At 43.4% G+C, this 19,719-nt stretch overlaps 1 protein-coding gene across 4 annotated transcripts; it reads left to right on the forward strand.

Moving 5' to 3' along the window:
• Positions 1-5,230: 5,230 nt before the first annotated feature.
• Positions 5,231-7,784, forward strand: LOC103653946 (aspartic proteinase). 4 transcript variants are annotated; one of them, XM_020552661.2, is made up of 7 exons: positions 5,231-5,290; positions 5,414-5,487; positions 5,603-5,655; positions 6,700-6,759; positions 6,848-6,967; positions 7,135-7,223; positions 7,336-7,784. In XM_020552661.2, exons 1-7 carry the CDS (start codon positions 5,262-5,264, stop codon positions 7,418-7,420), a joined length of 510 nt encoding a protein of 169 aa, XP_020408250.1. In that variant the 5' UTR covers positions 5,231-5,261; the 3' UTR covers positions 7,421-7,784. The 4 variants fall into 4 exon arrangements, with proteins under 4 accessions (XP_020408250.1, XP_020408251.1, XP_008678986.1 ...); XM_020552662.2 differs by having other exon boundaries at positions 6,732-6,759; XM_008680764.2 differs by having other exon boundaries at positions 5,240-5,319; positions 6,732-6,759.
• Positions 7,785-19,719: the final 11,935 nt, after the last annotated feature.

The raw sequence follows: 19,719 nt of genomic DNA on the forward strand, positions 1-19,719 counted from the left end.
AGCTCTGAAAAATTTACACCTTCAGCTGAAAACCTGCCCAGCACATTAGAATATATTGAAGGCGAGGTTGATGCTCTTGACGAAGTTATTGGTGGCCATGCCGACTTCTGCGCCCTGGTAGCTTCTCGGGGCACAGCTACCGCTTTTCTGAAGGCTGGCTATACGCATGGAAAAATTGTGAATAGACCAAACTTCAGCTTATCATCATCAGATCTGATAGATATTCCAAGCCTAGCTCGAAGCATCGGAAATAGATTTATGACCCAGATTTGGGTAAATGGCGGGCGGAAAATGGCGGGTGACGAAGCTCGAAGTCATCTTAAGCCGGTAAGAAACTTATATTTATTACTTTTACCTTCTCCTTGAAATTTGCACCTTTCTTATTCTGCTCTTTAATATACGTAGGATGACGAAGCTGAAGTATGACGAAGCTGAAGTATGACAAAGCTGAAGTATGATAGTTGCTACAATATTCCTTCCTGCAAAAATTCTGGAGAGACTTTTGTAATATCATTATGGAAAAACTCATGTAAATTTGTACATACCTTGTAATATATTTTGTTTCCGCTATCTGTGTACAATCTGCTTTGCTGTGGACGAAACTTCTTTTTTGAGCCGAAGGCGAAAAAAACCTTCCGTTCTTTTCGTACACAACGAAGCATAATTTTTTTTCCTTTTTCGAAGTCTTTCCTCATTGCCGAAGCATCTATCTTTTTTGTGTGGTATGATGATGATTCTATATATGTCTAAATGAATGTTTATGAATGCAAATGACATGATGAAATGTATTGTGCAGATGAATATTGGGACACATGTTCAAAAACCATAATCATAGCCCTTCATCCCCTTGGGAATGATTCAAATCTTTTTACTTTTCAGCTTCATCGTTTACTTTTCGGTGTATTAGCGTTGACTTTTCGCTGTAAGCCTCCCTTAGGAGCTTCTTCGCCTTTTACTTTCAGCGGAATCAGCGTTGACTTTTCGCTGTAAGCCTCCCTTAGGAGCTTCTTCGCCTTTTACTTTCAGCGGAATTAGCGTTGACTTTTCGCTGTAAGCTCTGCATTCCCTTAGGAACGACTTTTGAGCTTCTCCCTGTTTTCTTTTCTTTTCCCTTGGCATTTACATTTACATTTTTTGGGGGATATCACTTTTATAGAATTGAAATAAGGAAAAGAAAAATTACATGTTGTGGCCCCATTAAAAACCTTTCTCCCCCTTTGGAAAGGAAAAGGGTGCCACAAAAAAAAATAGAAAAAATTACATCAAACTAAACATAATATCGCCGAAGCTCATCCGCATTCCATGATCTAGGAATGCCGTTGCCGTCCATATCCTTCAATCTATAGGAACCAGGTCTTGACGAAGATACTACCAAAAAAGGTCCTTCCCACTTCAGCTGTAATTTGCCTACTGTTTCAGGGTTGGCTACTCTTCGAAGCACCAGATGTCCTGGTTCAATGTTCTTCAGCCTAACCTTCCTGTCACGCCATTTTATTGTTTCGGCTTGATATTTATTGATGTTTTCCACAGCTTGAAGTCTGATCCCTTCTATAGCATCTTTTTCCACAGAGCAATCAGCTTCGTCTTCACCTTCTGCCGAAGCTACCGTTCTTATTGATCCTGCTTTGGCCTCTTGCGGGGTTATTGCTTCATCCCCAAACAATAGTTTGAATGGCGTAAAGCCTGTTGATCTTGACATGGTTGTGTTATGGCTCCACACCACTTTGATTAACTCGTCTGGCCACTTTCCCCTGGGCTGATTGAAGATTGACTTCATTATTCCTGTCATTATGATCCCGTTAGCTCTTTCAACAAGTCCGTTTGACTCCGGATGTCGAACTGATGCAAAATGGATCTTCGTGCCAATTTGATCACAAAATTCTCTGAAAGCTTCAGAATCAAACTGTGTCCCATTATCCACAGTAATGGCCTTTGGCACTCCGAAGCGACAAACAATATTTTGCCAAAAAAACTTTTGAATAGTAACCGAAGTTATTGTGGCTAGAGGCTTTGCCTCAATCCACTTAGAAAAATATTCCACTGCCACTACAACATATCTTAAGTTTCCTTGTGCTGGTGGTAATGGACCTAGTAAATCAAGGCTCCACCTTTGCAACGGCCAAGTGGGTTGTATTAATTGAGTTAAAGATGAAGGTTGTTTTTGATCTCTTGCACATTTCTGACAACCTTCGCACTTTTGGACTAAATCCGCTGCATCCGAAGCTGCCTTTGGCCAATAAAATCCTTGACGAAAAACTTTCCCGAGCAAAGGCCTAGATCCAATGTGAGATCCACACATGCCTGCGTGTATTTCCTTCATTAATTCTATACCTTCGGATCTGGATAAACACTTGAGCAACGGGGAACAGACCCCACGCTTGTATATCTCCCCTTCTATTATGACATATGGTCGAGCTCTTGCTTCTATCCTCCTGTTATAAGCTTCGTTGTCTGAAAGAAAATTACCCTGAAGGAAAGAGATGATTTCAGTTCTCCAATCTTCACTATAGACAGGGGATATGTTGAGGACCGCTCTTTCAAGAAGCTCGACCGAAGGTGCTTTTATTGTTTCGAAAAATACTTCCGAAGGTAAAGGCAGCCCCTGTGCTGCTGACTTGGCCAATAGATCAGCATATTCATTTTCTCCACGAGGAATATTTTTAACAGAGAATCCTTCAAAGGAAGCCTCAATCCTTCGGACTGTATCTAGATATTTTTCAAGCTTCAGATCTCTTGCTTTATAGCTCTTGTCAATATGACCAGAAATAACTTGGGAATCAGTTTTAAGAATGGCCTTTCTGATCCCCATTGCCTTTAACTTCCGAAGACCCAAGAGCAGAGCTTCGTATTCAGCAATATTGTTTGTACAACTGAAATCAAGTCTTGCCGCATAACAAGTTTTAACTTTGGAAGGTGAAACCAACACAGCAGCTGCTCCTGCTCCGAAGGTTCCCCAAGACCCATCGCAAAACACTGTCCATGCTTCGGCATCTTTATTCGTTTCTTCCTCCTGAGCCCCTGGCGTCCAGTCAGCAATGAAGTCTGCCAACGCTTGGGACTGAATCGAAGATCTATGGACAAAATCAATACAAAATTCATTGAGCTCTGCAGCCCATTTTCCAATCCTTCCAGTAGCTTCTCGATTTCTTATAATATCCTTCAACGGTTGTGAAGAAGGAACAATTATGTTGTAAGCTTGAAAATAATGCCGAAGCTTCCTGGAGGCCATCAAAACAGCATACAGTACTTTCTCCAATTCTGTATAATTTTTCTTTGATAAACTAAGAACTTTGGATACAAAATATATTGGGGCCTGCTTCTTGACTTGGCCTTCAAGCTTCTCCTGGACAAGTGCTGCACTTACCGCTGAGTGCGAAGCTGCCACATATAATAACAAAGGAGCCCCTGGCGTTGGTGGAGTTAGTGTTGTTAGATCTATCAAATATTGCTACAGTTCTTCGAAGGCTCTCTGCTGGACTGGTCCCCATTGAAAAACTTCGGCTGACTTCAGCACTTCGAAAAATGGTAAATTTCTCTCTGCTGATCTAGATATGAATCTGTTGAGAGATGCCAGCCTTCCTGTCAATCTTTGAGCCCCCTTCTTTGTACTTGGTGGTTCCATTCGAAGTATAGCTTCGATTTTGCTTGGATTAGCCTCAATTCCCTTTGTTGAAACTAGGCAACCAAGAAATTTCCCCTTCTTCACTCCAAAGACACATTTTTCTGGATTCAGCTTTAAACCAGCCTGTCTAAAATTAGCGAAGGTCTCCTGCAGATCAGCAATGTGATTATCTTGCTTCGTGCTTTTTACAATGATATCTCTACTACTACTTATGTTAGTATCGTAGGCGTGCACAGTTGTGGTTCTGCCGCGCCTCCACGCCCCTCCGCCCCGCCCGAAATCTTGGATCGCATCAACAGCCGTGATGCCTCGCCTGCCCCACGAATCTCGCCTGCCCCCTGTCTCCGCGAATCTCGCCTCCCCCGCCCCCACAAATCTCGCCGTCGCCATTATCTCAAGTTCTCAACCCGTCCACAGCCTCCTCTCCAACAGCAAGCGCCGCCGCTGCCTCGCCTCGGCAAACCCGGCTCCAGGGCGACAGCTCCCGCCGGCGGGACAACATACTTCAGCGCCGTGAAGCCGTCCGTGATCCAGCTGCAGGGGCCCACCAAGGTCAGCGTCTTCATCGCCAGCAACGACGCCGAGCAGGCCTGCCGCCTGCGACTTCAGGATCACCGGCAGCTACCACGACAGCGCCTGTGCCGTATCCCTCGGTGACTCCGACACCGTCATCACCAAGGCAAGTGCGCTCTAGGCTCTCCCTCCTCCTACCCACCCGTTCTTGGACCACCCAGGATGTCGCGGCAAGCTCGCCCTCACCCGCAGCAATCTCGCCGGCCCCCGCGGCCCGACCTCGGCAAACCCGGCTCTCCATGGAAGGTACGCGCAGTCCACTCCTCCATGGAAGGGCGCGATCCCCGACTCGGCCACCACACAGATCCACTCTACCCGAGCAATGCATCTCTCCCTTCTATCGTCAGAGATCTTGCCCTTCCGCGCGGTCCCAAGCTCTACAGATGGTGGATATCCAGAGATTTTGCCCTTCCATCCTGTCCTTCCCACCATCCTTGCCCCAATCTAGAGATTCGCCCGTGGATCCGCCACCCAGTACCGCGCCGTGGATGGCGGACCTCCCAGTACCGCGCCCGCGCCGTCCGTGCATCACTAGCAGCAGCAGCCGCAGACCCAGACACCATCACCACCATCTCGAATTTGATGTCTCGAGGTCGCCGTGCCAGAGAGCTTGGGGGCTAGGCGGACGATGCAGATGGCGGGGAGGTCTACGACAGGCTTAGGCCCTAGCGCAGAAAGTTGCTTGCGTCCATGGCTAGCTCTCGTGGCCCTCGGTTGTCCGCCTCGCCGTCGTCGACGTCGTACCCTTCACGTTCCCCGTCGAGAAGGTTCGACCTTCTCTGATCTCCATCCTGCCCCTGGCAAGCTCGTCACTGCCATTCCTAGCGTGGGCGCTGGGGCTTGACTCCTGCGTCGTACTCATCTTCCTCAACACCTCGCCTACGCCCACCAGGTGTTCGACAGAGTGTCATCTGTCCGTCTTGCAGGCTGGTACGAGCATCGCTGACATAGCCTCAATCACTTCCTTATCTAGATAGTTTGTTTTGTATAATTTTGTCAATTATTTAGAATTAACTAAATTTTGCGATTCTGTCTTTGCAGGACATGGACATCGGCCACCATGTGAATGGCCTGCGTAAGCACCCATCCAACGAGGTCCGGCAACTGGTGAAGCTGCTCGTTAGGTTATGAATCAGCTGACTGCTCCATTGGATTGACAGGACATAACTGTCTTCCGATAATCTGATTGTGGATTTGTCTTTGTCTTTGGTTTTGAAGGAAATGGAAGGAAATAGTGGATGATTGGGTGAGGCTGCACAACTCAGGTGGTGATGGTAGTGGCTCCATCATATGTATGGTGCTGTACAGAATGTTGAACTTATCTAATGTGTTGTGTTTAGCTCCAAAGCTTTTGGAATTACTTCGTGTTTGGTGATAGTTTTGATACCTTTTCATTCATGGTGGCAGGCGATGGTGACTCACCTGACAAAGTCCAATCCAAGTACCATCAAAATACTCATGTAACTATTCTTCCACGCTCCAATTTAGGCTGATCTTCTGTTTCTTGTATATAGTAATTTAGTAATTGCAAATAAAATAATTGTGCCACACCAGATAAAAAAACTCGACCTACCAGTGGTAAGACAACCACATGGTGTCGGATAGACAAGGGGAATTTTTTTTAACCCACGACCGGTGCCAGGACCTTAGACCAGTGCTTCGGCAATAGGACAGACGAAGGGATTTTTTAACCCCCGCATAAAATTTGCTCTCATAGGGAGTCAAATTCAGAACCTGAGGAGTGCTACTCAGATCACCTAACCAACTCAGTTAAATCCTTTTTATGAAAGATTTGAAAGGTGTGTAGCTCAATTTCCCTTAATGTTGTCATTCTACATAAAAGCACCGCCCTCCCGTGGTTGCTGATTCCTTGTACCAGGCACTTGGTATTCCTCCCACGTTCTTTGCGATAGGGACTTGGTATTCCTCCGAGCACGGCTTCAACGGCGGCAACTGCGACCAGGCACGCAGGCACCGGGTGGTGGTCGAATCGAGGGAGGCCATGCCCCTGTCCTTCGACAACTCCACCACCGAGGATTCAGCGGCTGCCGTGAAGCCTAAGCCAAGGTCAGGGTCAGGAAGAACCCCATGAAGCAGTCATGCTTCGACTTCACCAAGGTGGACGCCGTGCTTCTCCCCATCGTCTTCCTCCTCGTCCGCCCCAATGTTGGCAAGTCAGCCCTCTTCAACAGGTGAGAGGCACCTTAGGAAGGCATCGATCATTGCCTCTCGCCTGTAGTTTCTATGCCGCTATGAGGGGTGGTGGCATTTCCTCAAATACGTTGCATATATCACTGTAACTGTTCTTCCCCTTCTGTTACCATTAACCCATGCATCTAATTACTTGTATATTTTACGTTACCGTTTTCCTGTTCTCAACATTTCAGATTCTAGATGATGGTACGACAAATTATTTTAGGAGTGCTTTGCCATAATTTAAAGCTTGGAAGGGAGCTTTCTATGATTTATTTTTCTGACTGTTTCGTCACATGTTCTTTCCCTAGATGAAAGTCTTGATTTATTTTTGGTTCTGCAGGATCATTGCGTCTCTGCGAGCTAATCAGGTTGGGATACTTTGTTATGTTTGGACAGTTCTATGATTGGGAACTGTGTAGAATGTGACAGCATTTCTTATTTTAATGTGCATTGCAGCTCTGTGAGCGTCTCCCTAGCCCCAATGGCGAGTCAACTGTTGATTGCCATCAGATCTCAAAGATGCCAAATCTTGCATTCACCATAGCAAATAAGACTTTCACCTTAACACCAGAGCAGGTAACTCCCTACTTACAGTTTCTTCAGTGTTTGAATTAGTAGTGAAACATTGTCTAGGGAACCATGATCTCATTTTCAAAGTTACAGTTCATTTATTGGATATTCTTTGGTGCAAACATATACTTCTTCTATTTCTCTTGAATCCACTGATTGCCTTTGTGTTGCAGTACATAGTGAAGCTGGAGCAAGCAGGACAAACTATCTGCATCAGTGGGTTTATGTCATTTGATGTACCGCCTCCTCGTGGTCCTCTCTGGTACGCTGAACATATATGTACATAAGTGGCAGTAATCCACACTCTACACAGTATTTGCTTTATCTAGCAAGAATCAAGCATGCAATCTGACATCTATCTTGTAAACATTCAGGATACTTGGTGATGTTTTTATGGGTGTCTACCACACTGTTTTTGACTTCGGCGAGAACATGATTGGGTTTGCCAAATCTGCATGAGGACTGGAGTTCTGCGCTTTAGTAGCATGTCCAGTTTGTTATCCCGGTATTGTACATATATATGTTGCCAACTGGTGTAATCCGCAGTGTTTAATAGTATATATTCATGCAGAAATCTAGAAGATTGTGGCATGATATGTGTTTGCAAATGGAGCTATGTTATGTATGGAGCTCCAGGACCTAGAGTTTTATGTAAAGGGAGACGATGAGGATTAGGGCTTTTAACCTATTCTCATCACGTTATTGTCCTGATTACTATGTGTAAGTATGGTTGCTGAGCTTGTTTGGGAGCAAGACAATTGGAGGGGATGAGTGGACTAAAATTCCCTTCCTATCAAAATTGAATATGAAGAGTATTTTAGCTCTCTCAATCTTCGTCAATTCTCTTGCTCCCAAACATATCCTTATAGTTTGGGGTGTGCCTCTTTTTGTGTTGTAGTTTGGTTTTGATGTTCGATATAACATAATCTTGAGTCGTGCAGGTTAAGGTTTCTAGCTAATTTGTACACTAAGTAGATGCCAAACCTTCTAATTTTGTATAACTTCTATGAATCCTTGAAAAAAACATTGTTGCTTTGTAACTGGGTATTAATCACTACCTCTTTTTTTGCATTTATTTACTTGATCTCTTCTCTGGGATATCAGTAATGCCTTCTTTGATTTCATTATATCAGTAACTGAGTAATGCCTTCTTCGATTTCATTATATCAGTAACGCTTTATCATACCATCGTAGACAATGATGAAGATGGCTACCTCAACAACGTACTGTCTGTGACCCGGGCTTTAGGGGATTGGGACATGAAACTACCACAAGGCTCGCCATTGCCTCTATCACTGAACCAAAGATCCGCTGACCACCCTGATGGAAGATGATGAGTTCCTCATCATTGTCTACGATGGGCTATGGGACGTGATGACCAAAAACATGATGTGAGCACAGTCCGCAAGGGCTCCGGAGGCGTGATAATTTATGTTCCATCGCAACGCATAGCAATGCATATGCACTCTACGATTATATATAAAGTTTGTATGGTACTGATGGTTTAATATAATGGTGAAATAGCTAGATTAAAATAACAAAATTCACGTATGGCTAGAATTATAAATAGATTATGAAACATTTTCTCAAAACAATATGGCACACATTTGTATATAAGTTATCGTGGTATTATATGTTCCCGTTGCAACGCACGGGCACTCACCTAGTCATCAACATAAGTTAGCACATTCCTGCCTATCTGAGAATGGAGAACCTTCGCTGTCATTCTGCTGAAGCTTCCTCCAGCATTCTTAAGCCCCACAGGCATCCGAAGGTAACAATATGTTCCACTAGGGGTTATGAAGCTGGTTTTCGGTTCATCCTCCTTCTTCATCCAGATTTGGTGATAGCCTGAATAGCAATCCAGCAGACTCATAAGTTCTGATGAAGCTGCTGCATCGACTAAGGAATATATCCTTGGCAATGGAAACTCGTCCTTCGGACAAGCCTTATTGAGATCAGTAAAATCGATACACATTCTCCATTTACCATTGGCCTTCTTCACCATAACAGTGTTAGCCAACCATTCTGCGTATTTTACCTCTCGGATAACTCTGGCACTGAGGAGTCTTTTCACTTCATTCCGAGCACCTTCGGCCTTGTCATCAGACATCTTCCGAAGCCTCTGCTTTCTGGGTCTGAAGGATGGATCAACATTGAGCGAGTGCTCAATAACATCCCTGTTAACTCCGCAAAGATCATTAGCTGACCAAGCAAAAACATCTTTATTGTTGAACAAAAACCTTATCAAGGTTTTCTCCTATTCTTCGGACAGTTGAGATCCCAATAGCACCTTCTGCTCTGCTATGTCCTCACATAAGAGCATGGGCTTCGGCTGATCAGCCGAAGCAACTTTTCCATTCTGAACTTGTATTGCTCACAAGCTTCAGCTCCATCTATATTATGGATGGGAAATTTGGATCCATACCATTAAAAGATCACCATTTTGGATCCATACCATTACTATCTCACTTACATGTGGGTCCACATGAGTCAATGACATATGAGGTCCATGGTATATATCTAAAGTTTGGATCTTTTAATGGTATAGATCCAATTGTTCCATTATGGATTGCTTTTGAGTCTGTCCAATTTCCTTCGGCCCTTCTGGCAGCTTCCTGACTTCCATGAATAGCAATGGGCCCTTGGTCCGAAGGTATCTTCATACAAAGATAAGCTGGATGAAGAATTGCTTCGAAGGCATTGAGAGTACCACGACCAATGATTGCATTGTAAGGGTATTCCATGTCAACAATATCAAACACAACTTGTTCAGTCCTTGTGTTGTTGATAAATCCGAAGGTCACTGGCATTGTGATTTTGCCGAGTGCTACAATTGCCTTCCTCCGAAGCCTCAAAGGGGATGTGTGGCATCATGAATTTTGTCTTCGGGCTCTTGCATCTGTCTGAAGGCCTTAGCAAATATGATATCAGCTGCGCTGCCTGTATCAACCAAAACATTATGGACCAGAAATCCTTTGATCACACAAGAGATAACCATAGCATCGTTGTGTGGGTAATCCTTGAGTTGAAGATCCTCTTGGGAGAAGGTAATTGGAATGTGAGACCATCTTGACTTGATGAAGGGTCCTTGCACCCCGACATGTTGTACCCTTCTCTGTGCCTCCTTCTGCTTCTTGTTGGCTGGCTCTGAGCATGAACCGCCTGTTATCGGGAGTACCAACCTCGGAGCCGAAGCAGCTCCAGCTTGAATGTTGAACGAAGCCATCAGCTCAAAAAAGTGGAAGTGAGTTCACCGGAGGTGGGCGCCAATGTTGGGGACTTGTTCTCAAATGCTATGAATTAAGAATAAGACAACATAAAATGTTAAATATCAATGCCCTTCGTCCGACGAAGGGCATTATTTCCACAAGGATTTAATGAACCTCGGACGAAGGTCACGGGCATAATGCTACGAAGGTTTTCATCTTCGTAAGTGAGCTTATAAAAATAATACAAAGTAAAGTAAAACATGAAATATTAAAGTTAAATACATTGAAAATAAACGACATCATTCACATATCTTATTAAATGAATTTATAATATTTGAATACAATGTTTAGGTACATTTATACCTTTGCCTTTGACAAACAATAATTCCCGAGTGATGCGTTAGCAATTACAGGAATGTGTGAACAGTAAAGGAATACTGTTCACTATTTATAGGCACAGGACACAGCTCATGAGGAATTACAATTATGCCCCTCATAAAAGTTTACAACAATGACTCAGACCCTTATGGGCTAAAAGGTCATTCTATCTTTAAGTCGGTTCGACCCTTCATCTTCGGATATGCTGTAGTTCCGAAGCTTCGTGAACGGTGTCTTCGGCATCATGTTCAAGCAGCTTCAGCCGAAGCTGTTTCTTTCCGCAGGACCTTCGGCGACGAAGCATGGTCCCAACAAGACCCTTCAGCCGAAGTGACTTTGGTGGGTGGAAAGTTTTATTCTGATGTCTGGGTGCATGGTGGCCGAGAATTGGCTAATGAAATTATAAAGAAGAATGAAAAAGGCACCCATGACGCCCGAGATGAAGCTAGGTGAGCTGAAGAAGCTGCTGAACGCGAAAGGCGCATAGGTATTATTTTTGAATTTTAGCTTCGGTACTTACTTTGTGGCTTCGAACTAATAGTTTACCTACTACAGCTGAACTGTCACCACTGTCGGAGCCGTACAACCCCCTAGCTGATCTGGACATGAAGGAAGCACTGGATGTAATGAGCATTGCTAACTCCATTATCGACGAAGTCGTCGATAAACTATTGAACGAAGCCGCAGAAAAAATTCTTAGGGAAGATTAGACTTTATTGTAATGATACTCTGTAATATTTGATGTATGAAACAATTAATCAGACATGTAAATTTCTGTAATATATTTCTTTACGATGCATGAAATTTACGCACGTATCATTTTCGAGCCTTCAGCGAAAAAACACCTTCCTTTCTTTTCATGCTTCGTAAAGAAAGAAACCCCTCCTTTGGTAAGTCCGATAAAAATGTATTTCCCGAAGTTCGCTTCGTGCCTCAGCACATTTTCTTTCTACCAAAGTATTTGCCGAAGATTTGCTTCGTATTCAATCCTTTTTTTGTTGTTGATGCGATATGATGTATGATGTAATATTATGTAGAATGATATGATGATGTGATGCAAAAATGATGGTGATGCCGAAGACACACACATGCGCCCACACTAGAACACATAAGACTCTGCATCCCCTTAGGAACGTCTTTTGAGTCTTTTAAGCTCTGCATCCCCTTAGGAACGACTTTTGAGCTTCTTCACCTTCTATTTCGGTGGCATTTAAGCTCGGCATCCCCTTAGGAACGACTTTTGAGCTTCTTCACCTTATATTTTGGTGGTATTTGGCTCTGCATTCCCTTAGGAACGACTTTTGAGCAGAAAACTTACGCTGCTCTCCCTTAGGAATGACTTTTTGGCAACTTTGGAACTTAATTTTTTGGCTCTGCATTCCCTTAGGAACGACTTTTGAGCAGAAAACTTACGTTGCGCTCCCTTAGGAACGACTTTTTGTAGCTTCGGAATTTACTCTGCGCTCCCTTAGGAACGATTTTTTGTAGCTTTGAAACTTACTCCGCTCCCTTAGGATCGATATTCGAGCTTCAGAAAACTGTGAGGAAGGCATATTTTACTCATTGATGCAAGCACAATTATTACATGAAATCGAAAATTAGTCCTTCGCAACTTGTTTCTTTCAAAAAATAAAATGACATAAAAGATAAAGGTACATTAAGAGTAGGATATTCTTCAGTAGATATGCTTTGATTCTGGCACAGTACTATTGATTGTACAAGCTTCGGACTCCTCCCGGAAGTCACGCTGTTGTTGGGCGTGCTGGTGCCCTTCTGGCTGTTGGCTTCGGGTGTGAGTAGGTGGCAATGGTGGTGGTAATGGGAGCTGGGCCGAGGAAGCTTGTGAATGACTTGCTGAAGCAACAGAAGCCACAGGTTGATTACCTACGTATTCTGGTACATAGGGAGAATAGCATGAAGCAGTATGTAAGACCTGTTTCGGTTGATTCTGTCGCGCCTCTGCTTCGACAATCTCCTTTTGCTTCTGAATGGTGACCTGGCATGTTCTTGTAGTGTGGCCCTTGTCTTCACCACAGAATAAGCAATAGAGCTTTCTGGGCTGATCCCCATACCTTCCTTCGAAGCCCCTGCCGCCCCTGCCCCTTGGGGCTGGTGGCCTGAAAGAGCTTTGCTGTTGTCCTGAGGATTGGGAGTTGTGTTGTGGCCTTTGAAGCTGGCTTCCTCTGTCATCACTCTGGCTGGAGTTATGGATTGATCTGACATGCCTAGGGTAGATACTTCCTTCTAAGCCCCTAGTCATTTTAGAAAACATATAGGCTTCTTCCCTTCTCTGGCGAAAATTATTATCAGCCCGGATGTACTCATCCATCTTCTGAAGAAGCTTCTCTAGGGTCTGAGGGGGTTTCCTGGCAAAGTATTGAGTCGTAGGTCCTGGCCAAAGCCCTTTGATCATGGCCTCAATGACAATTTTCATTAGGCACTATGGGCGCTTGTGCTCTCAGACGCAAGAACCTCTGGACATATGCCTAAAGGTATTCCTCGTGGTCCTGTGTGCATTGAAACAGAGCCTGAGCAGTGACCGACTTCGTCTGAAATCCTTGGAAACTGGTGATCAGCATATCCTTCAACTTCTGCCATGATGTGATTGTTCCTGGCCAAAGAGAAGAGTACCAAGTTTGTGCGACATTCATGACTGCCATGACGAAGGATTTCGCCATGACTGCAGTGTTGCCCCCATATGAAGATATGGTTGCTTCGTAGCTCATTAAAAACTGCTTCGGGTCTGAATGCCCATCATACATAGGGAGCTAGGGTGGCTTGTATGATGGGGGCCATGGGGTAGGCTGCAGTTCTGCTGACAGAGGAGAAGCATCATCAAAAGCAAAATTTCCATCCTAGAAATCATCATACCATTCGTCATCATCGTAAGAATTGTCCTGACGAAGCTCTCTGCGTTGAGGTCTTCGGTCCTGGTCATCTTGAGTGAGATGATGCATTTCCTCAGCGGCCTCATCGATCTTCTTCTCAAGGTCAGCAAGGCGAAGCATCTTCTCCTTCCTTTGGACTTGTTGATGGATGGCTTCGAGATCCCTGATTTCTTGGTCCAACTCCTCCTCTTGAGGCGTTGAACTTGTAGCATTCTTTTTTTGGCTTCTAGCTTCGCGTAGTGTTTCTTGGTTGACGTTCAGTGGCTGCAATGCAGCCCCCAGCGCTGAAGATTTCTTCGGTGGCATGACGAAGGTCACAACTTGCCGAAGGTGGTCGAATGAGTTCACCAGAGGTGGGCGCCAATGTTGGGGACCTGTTCTCAAATGCTATGAGTTAAGAACAAGGCAACACAAATGTTAATGGTTAAAGACCTTCATCTCTTGAAGCATTATCTCCCTTGGGATATAATGAACTTCAGACGAAGGTTATGAATGACATACCTTCATCATTTCAGTATGTAATAATGAAAGCAGAGACATATAAAACATAGAAAGGAACATGAATAATCACATTAAATCATCAGATTATTTGTGTTTCTTATTATATAATCATGAACAAGTATTAATGATATTAATTACAATTGTACCTTCGGTTTGACAGAAGGTGAGAACCCGAGAGCGACGTACAAGTGATTACAAGTCAGCGTGAACAGTACGGTGTTACTGTTCATCTATTTATAGGCACAGGACGCAGCCTGGGTAAAATTACATCCATGTCCTTGACACCTACTACTGACTAAGGAGTAATCAGTCGAGGACTTGGCAGTATATTCCCCTTTAGGTCGGTTCCATTCTCCATCACCGCCCTTGCGTTAAGCCGATGCTTCTTCATTCGTAGCTTCGGAATTGATTCATCCTTCTCCCAGATCGCGCCCTTCATGTCATGCACACCTTCATCTCAAAGTCGAAGGTTCCTATGACAGTATATTATACTTGGAAAGCATGTTAGTCGTGTTTTTGAGGACCTTCGGAAGACGAACGCCCCCAATAGTGTCTTTGTCTTGAGGGCCTTCAGCGGAGAAGAAGACCCCCAACAGACAGTGTTGTAGAAATCCACATGCAATAAAATCAAGAAGCAGTTATCTTCAATGCGAATGTATCGCCTGCGAAGAGCTAGATTCTAGTAGCGCATTTCTAGAAGAACCATCGAGCCTCCACTAGCAGTTCTTCTAGCTTTGGCCTTATGAAGAACTAGACCACCAACAATGGGAGCATCTGGAATAGGAGGGTCAGTCACATTGTCCTTTCCACCTTCATCATCGCTTGAGGGCTCCTAGGCCTGAGGATTTGCAACTGGGCATGGGCAACTAGATGGGTTGCGAGCCATTTGCCCACAAGTACTTTGTGACCCAGAGGCCCTAGCTTCCATCATAATGTTCCTAGAGCCCCTTCCTCGACCTGAATCGGGTAGGGGTCTTCGCATGAATCTCTTGGAAGTCTTCGTCGGAGTCAGATTCAATGACCGAAGGATTTCGCGATGAACCATCTTTGAGTCCAAAAGAGAAACACAAGGTGTATGAAGTAATGATTTTCAAGGAATTTGAAGAACACATGTGAAGAAGGAAAATAGTGAACTTGTGCACGTAGTTCAACAGTTCATGTGAACGGTTCAATTTACATGAAATTCTTCTTCACAAAAAGTTCAAGATAAAGAGAATCCCTTGCGGGGAGTGTTCCATACATCCAACCCATTCTACTCCTCGAAGGGAATCACAATAAACACACTAAATCCATAGATCGAGTCACAAGAATGAAGAACGATAGAAGTACCTCGATCCGGAGATTCTTGCGGATAAACTTCAAATAGATGAGGGGAAATGTGGAGGAGCTCAAGGGGAGCAACCCCACAAAGTTCTCCGATTTTCTTGATAGGGATTGAGAGTATTCTTGAGTGAAGATGAGTTGGAGAGGGAGAGAAAGGAGTAGTCGGACCCGACTGAGAAAGGCGACTGGGAAGTGAGGGAAGAAGGGGGGAAAAGAAAAGAAAAAGGCATCTGTCGGCTGACAACCTTGTGCAGACCTGGCTCAGCCGGTCTCAGACCTAGCTCAGCTGGTTTTGCAGCAGAAAGGCTATTGTGCAGACTAACACAACATAGCAGTGGTCAAGCGCTAGAGCACAGAAAAATTGGTTCAGCTGGTGTTGGGTTCGGCTGAGCCAGTTTTCTGTATAGAGGATTTCGGTTGAGACACCGGTTGAGCCAGTTTACTCGATTAGTTTCCAGCAGAGACCTATTTCGCTTAAGTTCACAAACAAGCTTTCTATTTTATCCATCTCAACCAAAATAAAATAATTTTAAATGTGAAAAACAAGTGTTTGAAACATCAGTTTAGCATCACAAGCATACATACACAACACTGAACTTTTATGTGCAAGTTTTCAAGATATGTTTCGAGAATCCAAAATTTTTAGTTCACTCCTAAGAAAGCAAAACCTAGTCTCATCAAGGGGTTTAGTGAAGATATCGACTAGTTGATTTTCGGTGCTCACATGGCATAATTCGATATCTCCTTTGGCTTCACGATCTCTCAAAAAATAATGTCTAATGTCAATGTGTTCAGTTCTAGAGTGTTGCACGTGATTGTTTGCATTTTTAATGGCACACTTATTGTCAAAAAGCAGCGAAATTTTGTTAAACTCACAACCAAAGTCTCTCAAATTTTGCTTCATCCATAGCAACTGGGCACAACATGCACCAACTGCTATGTACTCAGCTTCAACAGTGGAAAGTGCAACACAATTTTGTTCCTTGGAACTCCACAACACCAAGGACCGCCCAAGGAATTAGCAAGTCCCTGTGGTGCTTTTTCGATCTACTTTGCAGCCAGCATAATCCGAGTCAGAATAGCCAAGTAAATCGAAAAAAGAGCCTTTAGGATACCAAAGTCCTAGGTTTTGGGTGTGAACTAAGTATCTCAAGATTCTCTTCACGACCACTAAGTGGCACTCTTTTGGGTTAGCTTGAAAACGAGCACACATGCACACACTTAGCATAATGTCAGGCTTAGATGCACATAAATAGAGTAGTGAACCTATCATAGATCTATAAAGCTTTTGATCTACATGTTTACCTTTTCATTGAGGTCGAGATGCCCATTTGATGCCATTGGAGTCTTGATGGGCTTTGCCTTCGCCATACCAAACTTCTTCAACATGTCTTGAATATATTTAGTTTGGCATAGAAAGATTCCTTCCCTTAGCTACTTCACTTGAAATTCCAGAAGAACTTGAGCTCACCCATCATAGACATCTCGAACCTATTTGTCATCACCCTACTAAATTCCTCACAAAATTCCTCATTAGTACTACCAAATATAATGTCATCAACATATATTTGGCACACAAACAATTCATTATCAAATTTATGGGTAAATAAAGTAGAATCTGCTTTTCCTTTTTCAAATTCACTCTTAAGTAAGAAATCTTTAAGACATTCATACCAAGCTCTAGGTGGTTGTTTGAGCCCATAGAGTGCTTTGTGGAGGAACGCATGATTTGGCTTCTTTGGATCTTCAAAGCCCGACGGTTGCTCCACATAGACCAACTCTTGTAGTGGCCCATTTAGGAATGCACTCTTGACGTCCATTTGATACAACTTGAAATCATGGTTAGTAGCATAGGCAATTAGTATTCTTATTGAAGGACCATGAGATGCACTCCTATCCTTAGGCGCATGAGAAACAACATTAGATGCACGACGCCTAGATCTACTCCTACTATGAGCATAAGAACCACTAGATGAAGCAATCACAGTACGAGGAGCAAAAGCAGCATCATGGCTCTTAGGTAAAATAGTGTAATCATTGCAAGCATATGATGGATATTCTTAGCATTCTTAACATGAGTACAAATAAAGACATGGTTCTTCTTATCATGAAAAGAATGTGAGCTACTTGACATAGGCGCTTTCCCTTTCTCCTTAGTAAAGTTGGGGGCCTTAGGGCTGTTCAAGTTCTTAGCTCCCCTATGGAAGCCAAGTCCGTCCTTAAGGGATGGATGTCTACCAATGGTAAAGGCATTCCTAGCAAACCTATCCTTTTCTGTCTTATTTTTGCAAGTTTTAAGTTGACCACTTAAATGAGCAATTTCATCATTCAACTTAGCAATAATTGAAGCATGATCCATGTAGACATCAAAATCATGATCTTTACATCTAGTATAAATTGAAACATGCTCCAAAGAAGAACTAGAGGCATTCAACTTCTCTATTCTAGCATTTAAATCATCATTAGCATTTTTAAGGCTAGAAATAGAAGCATGAGATGTAGATAAATCACAAGCAAGCCTTTCATTCTTTTAAATTTCTAGAGCAAGGGATTTTTCTACTTCTACAACTTTATCATGTTCCTCCTAAAGTAAATCCTCTTGCTTTTCTAGCAAACTATCCTTTTCATTAAGAGCATCAATCAATTTATTAATTTTATCTACTTTGGATCTATCTAAGCCCTTAAAGGGATCGCTATAATCAATATCATCATCAAAATCCTCATCACTAGAAGAAGTGTAGTTGGGGGTATCATGAGTACGTACCTTCTTCTCCTTAGCCATGAGGCATGTGTGTTGCTTGTTAGGGAAGAGGGAGGACTTGTTGAAGGCGGAGGCTGCGAGTCCTTTGTCGTCGAGATCAGATGAAGAGCAGTCCGAGTCCCATTCCTTTCTGATGTGCGCCTTGCCCTTCTTCTTTCTATAGAATTTCTTCTTCTTCCCTTTCCTATCTTGGTCCTGGTCATTTCATTATCAGATCATTGAGTAATAAATTGACCGAACTTACCACATTTGAAGCATGAACACTTTCCCCTTGATTTGCTCTTGTTGGGGTAGTCCTTGCGTCCCTTCAAAGCGGCCTTGAAATGCTTGATCCCAAGAGCCACCTCATCATCATTAAGATCGACCGCCTCAATTTGCACAACCTTGTCGGGGAGTGCCTCCTTGTTGGCCATCGCTTTGAGAGCAACGGGTTGCGGATCATAGTGAGGAAGAGGTTCGTTGACGATGTCGTCGACGTATCTTGCCTCCTTTTCCATCATGCACCCGCTTATAAACTTTCCAAGTATTTATTCAGGCGACATCTTGGTGTACCTGGGTTCTCATAAATAAAGTTTACAATGTTTGGATCAATAACGGTAAATGACCTTAGCATTAGGCGCACGACGTCATGATCTATCCATCTTGTACTTCCATAGCTTCGAATCTTATTGACAAGGGTCTTGAGCATGTTGTATGTTTTAGTTGGATCTTCCCCTCTCTTCATGGCGAACCTCCCTAGCTCGCCTTCCACCAACTCCATCTTGGTGATCATGGTGATGTCATTACCTTCTTGGGAGATCTTGAGGGTATCCATATTTCCTTTGCATTGTCCAAGCCACTAACCTTGTTGTATTCATTCCTGCACAAAGAGGCTAAAAGTATAGTAGTGGCCTAGGTATTCTTGTGAATCATTTCTTGAGCATGAATGGCATTAAAATTCTCATCATTGCTATCTATGCATTGCATTCCATTCTCAACTACGTCCCCAATGCTAGGATGAAGAGAAAATGATTTTTCATTTTGTAACTCCACCAAGAATAATCTTACCCATCAAAATGAGGGGGCTTGCCAAGAAGAATAGATAGCAAATGAGCATTGGCATTATAAGGAATGCGAGAATAATTAAAAGAGGTCTTAGAATAGTTTTGTTTGACCGCCATTTTCTTTATAGAGGATAAGTCATCGCCCTCCCTCGGTGAAGATGAAGAAGTGTCGCTGTCGTAGTAGACTATCTTCTTGTTGCGCTTCTTCTTCTTTTCATCCTTCTTCTTCTTGCTAGATCCAAAGTTGACATCTCTCCCTTGGGTGTTTCGTTGGAGGAGATCTCCTTCTCGTCGGTCACCTTCCCCTTGCCTTTAGGATATATCTCTTCGGGTTGTTAGTTCCTTGATGAAGAGAATGGCTCTGATACCAGCTGAGAGCACCTAGAGGGGAGGTGAATTGGTGATCCTGCAAATTTTGCTCAAAACAACACAAACTTGGTCTATAATATGGGCTAGAGTAAATAAACCCAAGTTTGAGAGTAGAGAGAGAGAGAGGAGATGAGAACTCTTGACTTGATTGCTCTCTTGAGATGAGTATTAAACTAGAAGCAATATTCCAAGTGAATATGAGAACTCAAGAAGACAATAATCATAATAAATAAAAGAGACAAGAGACATGACAATTTTTACTATGGTTTGGCCAATGCCTACT

This window comes from Zea mays, chromosome 4, assembly GCF_902167145.1.
Source record: "Zea mays cultivar B73 chromosome 4, Zm-B73-REFERENCE-NAM-5.0, whole genome shotgun sequence".
NCBI classification, from domain to species: Eukaryota; Viridiplantae; Streptophyta; class Magnoliopsida; order Poales; family Poaceae; genus Zea; species Zea mays.

Excerpts from the sequence above, each read along its gene's own strand:
- LOC103653946 (XM_020552661.2), top strand. The coding sequence starts at position 5,262 with ATGGCCTGCGTAAGCACCCATCCAACGAG. Across the intron at positions 5,488-5,602 it reads TGGTAGTGGCTCCATCATAT|GCGATGGTGACTCACCTGAC; the intron begins GTATGGTGCTGT and ends TCATGGTGGCAG. Across the intron at positions 6,760-6,847 it reads CGTCTCTGCGAGCTAATCAG|CTCTGTGAGCGTCTCCCTAG; the intron begins GTTGGGATACTT and ends TGTGCATTGCAG.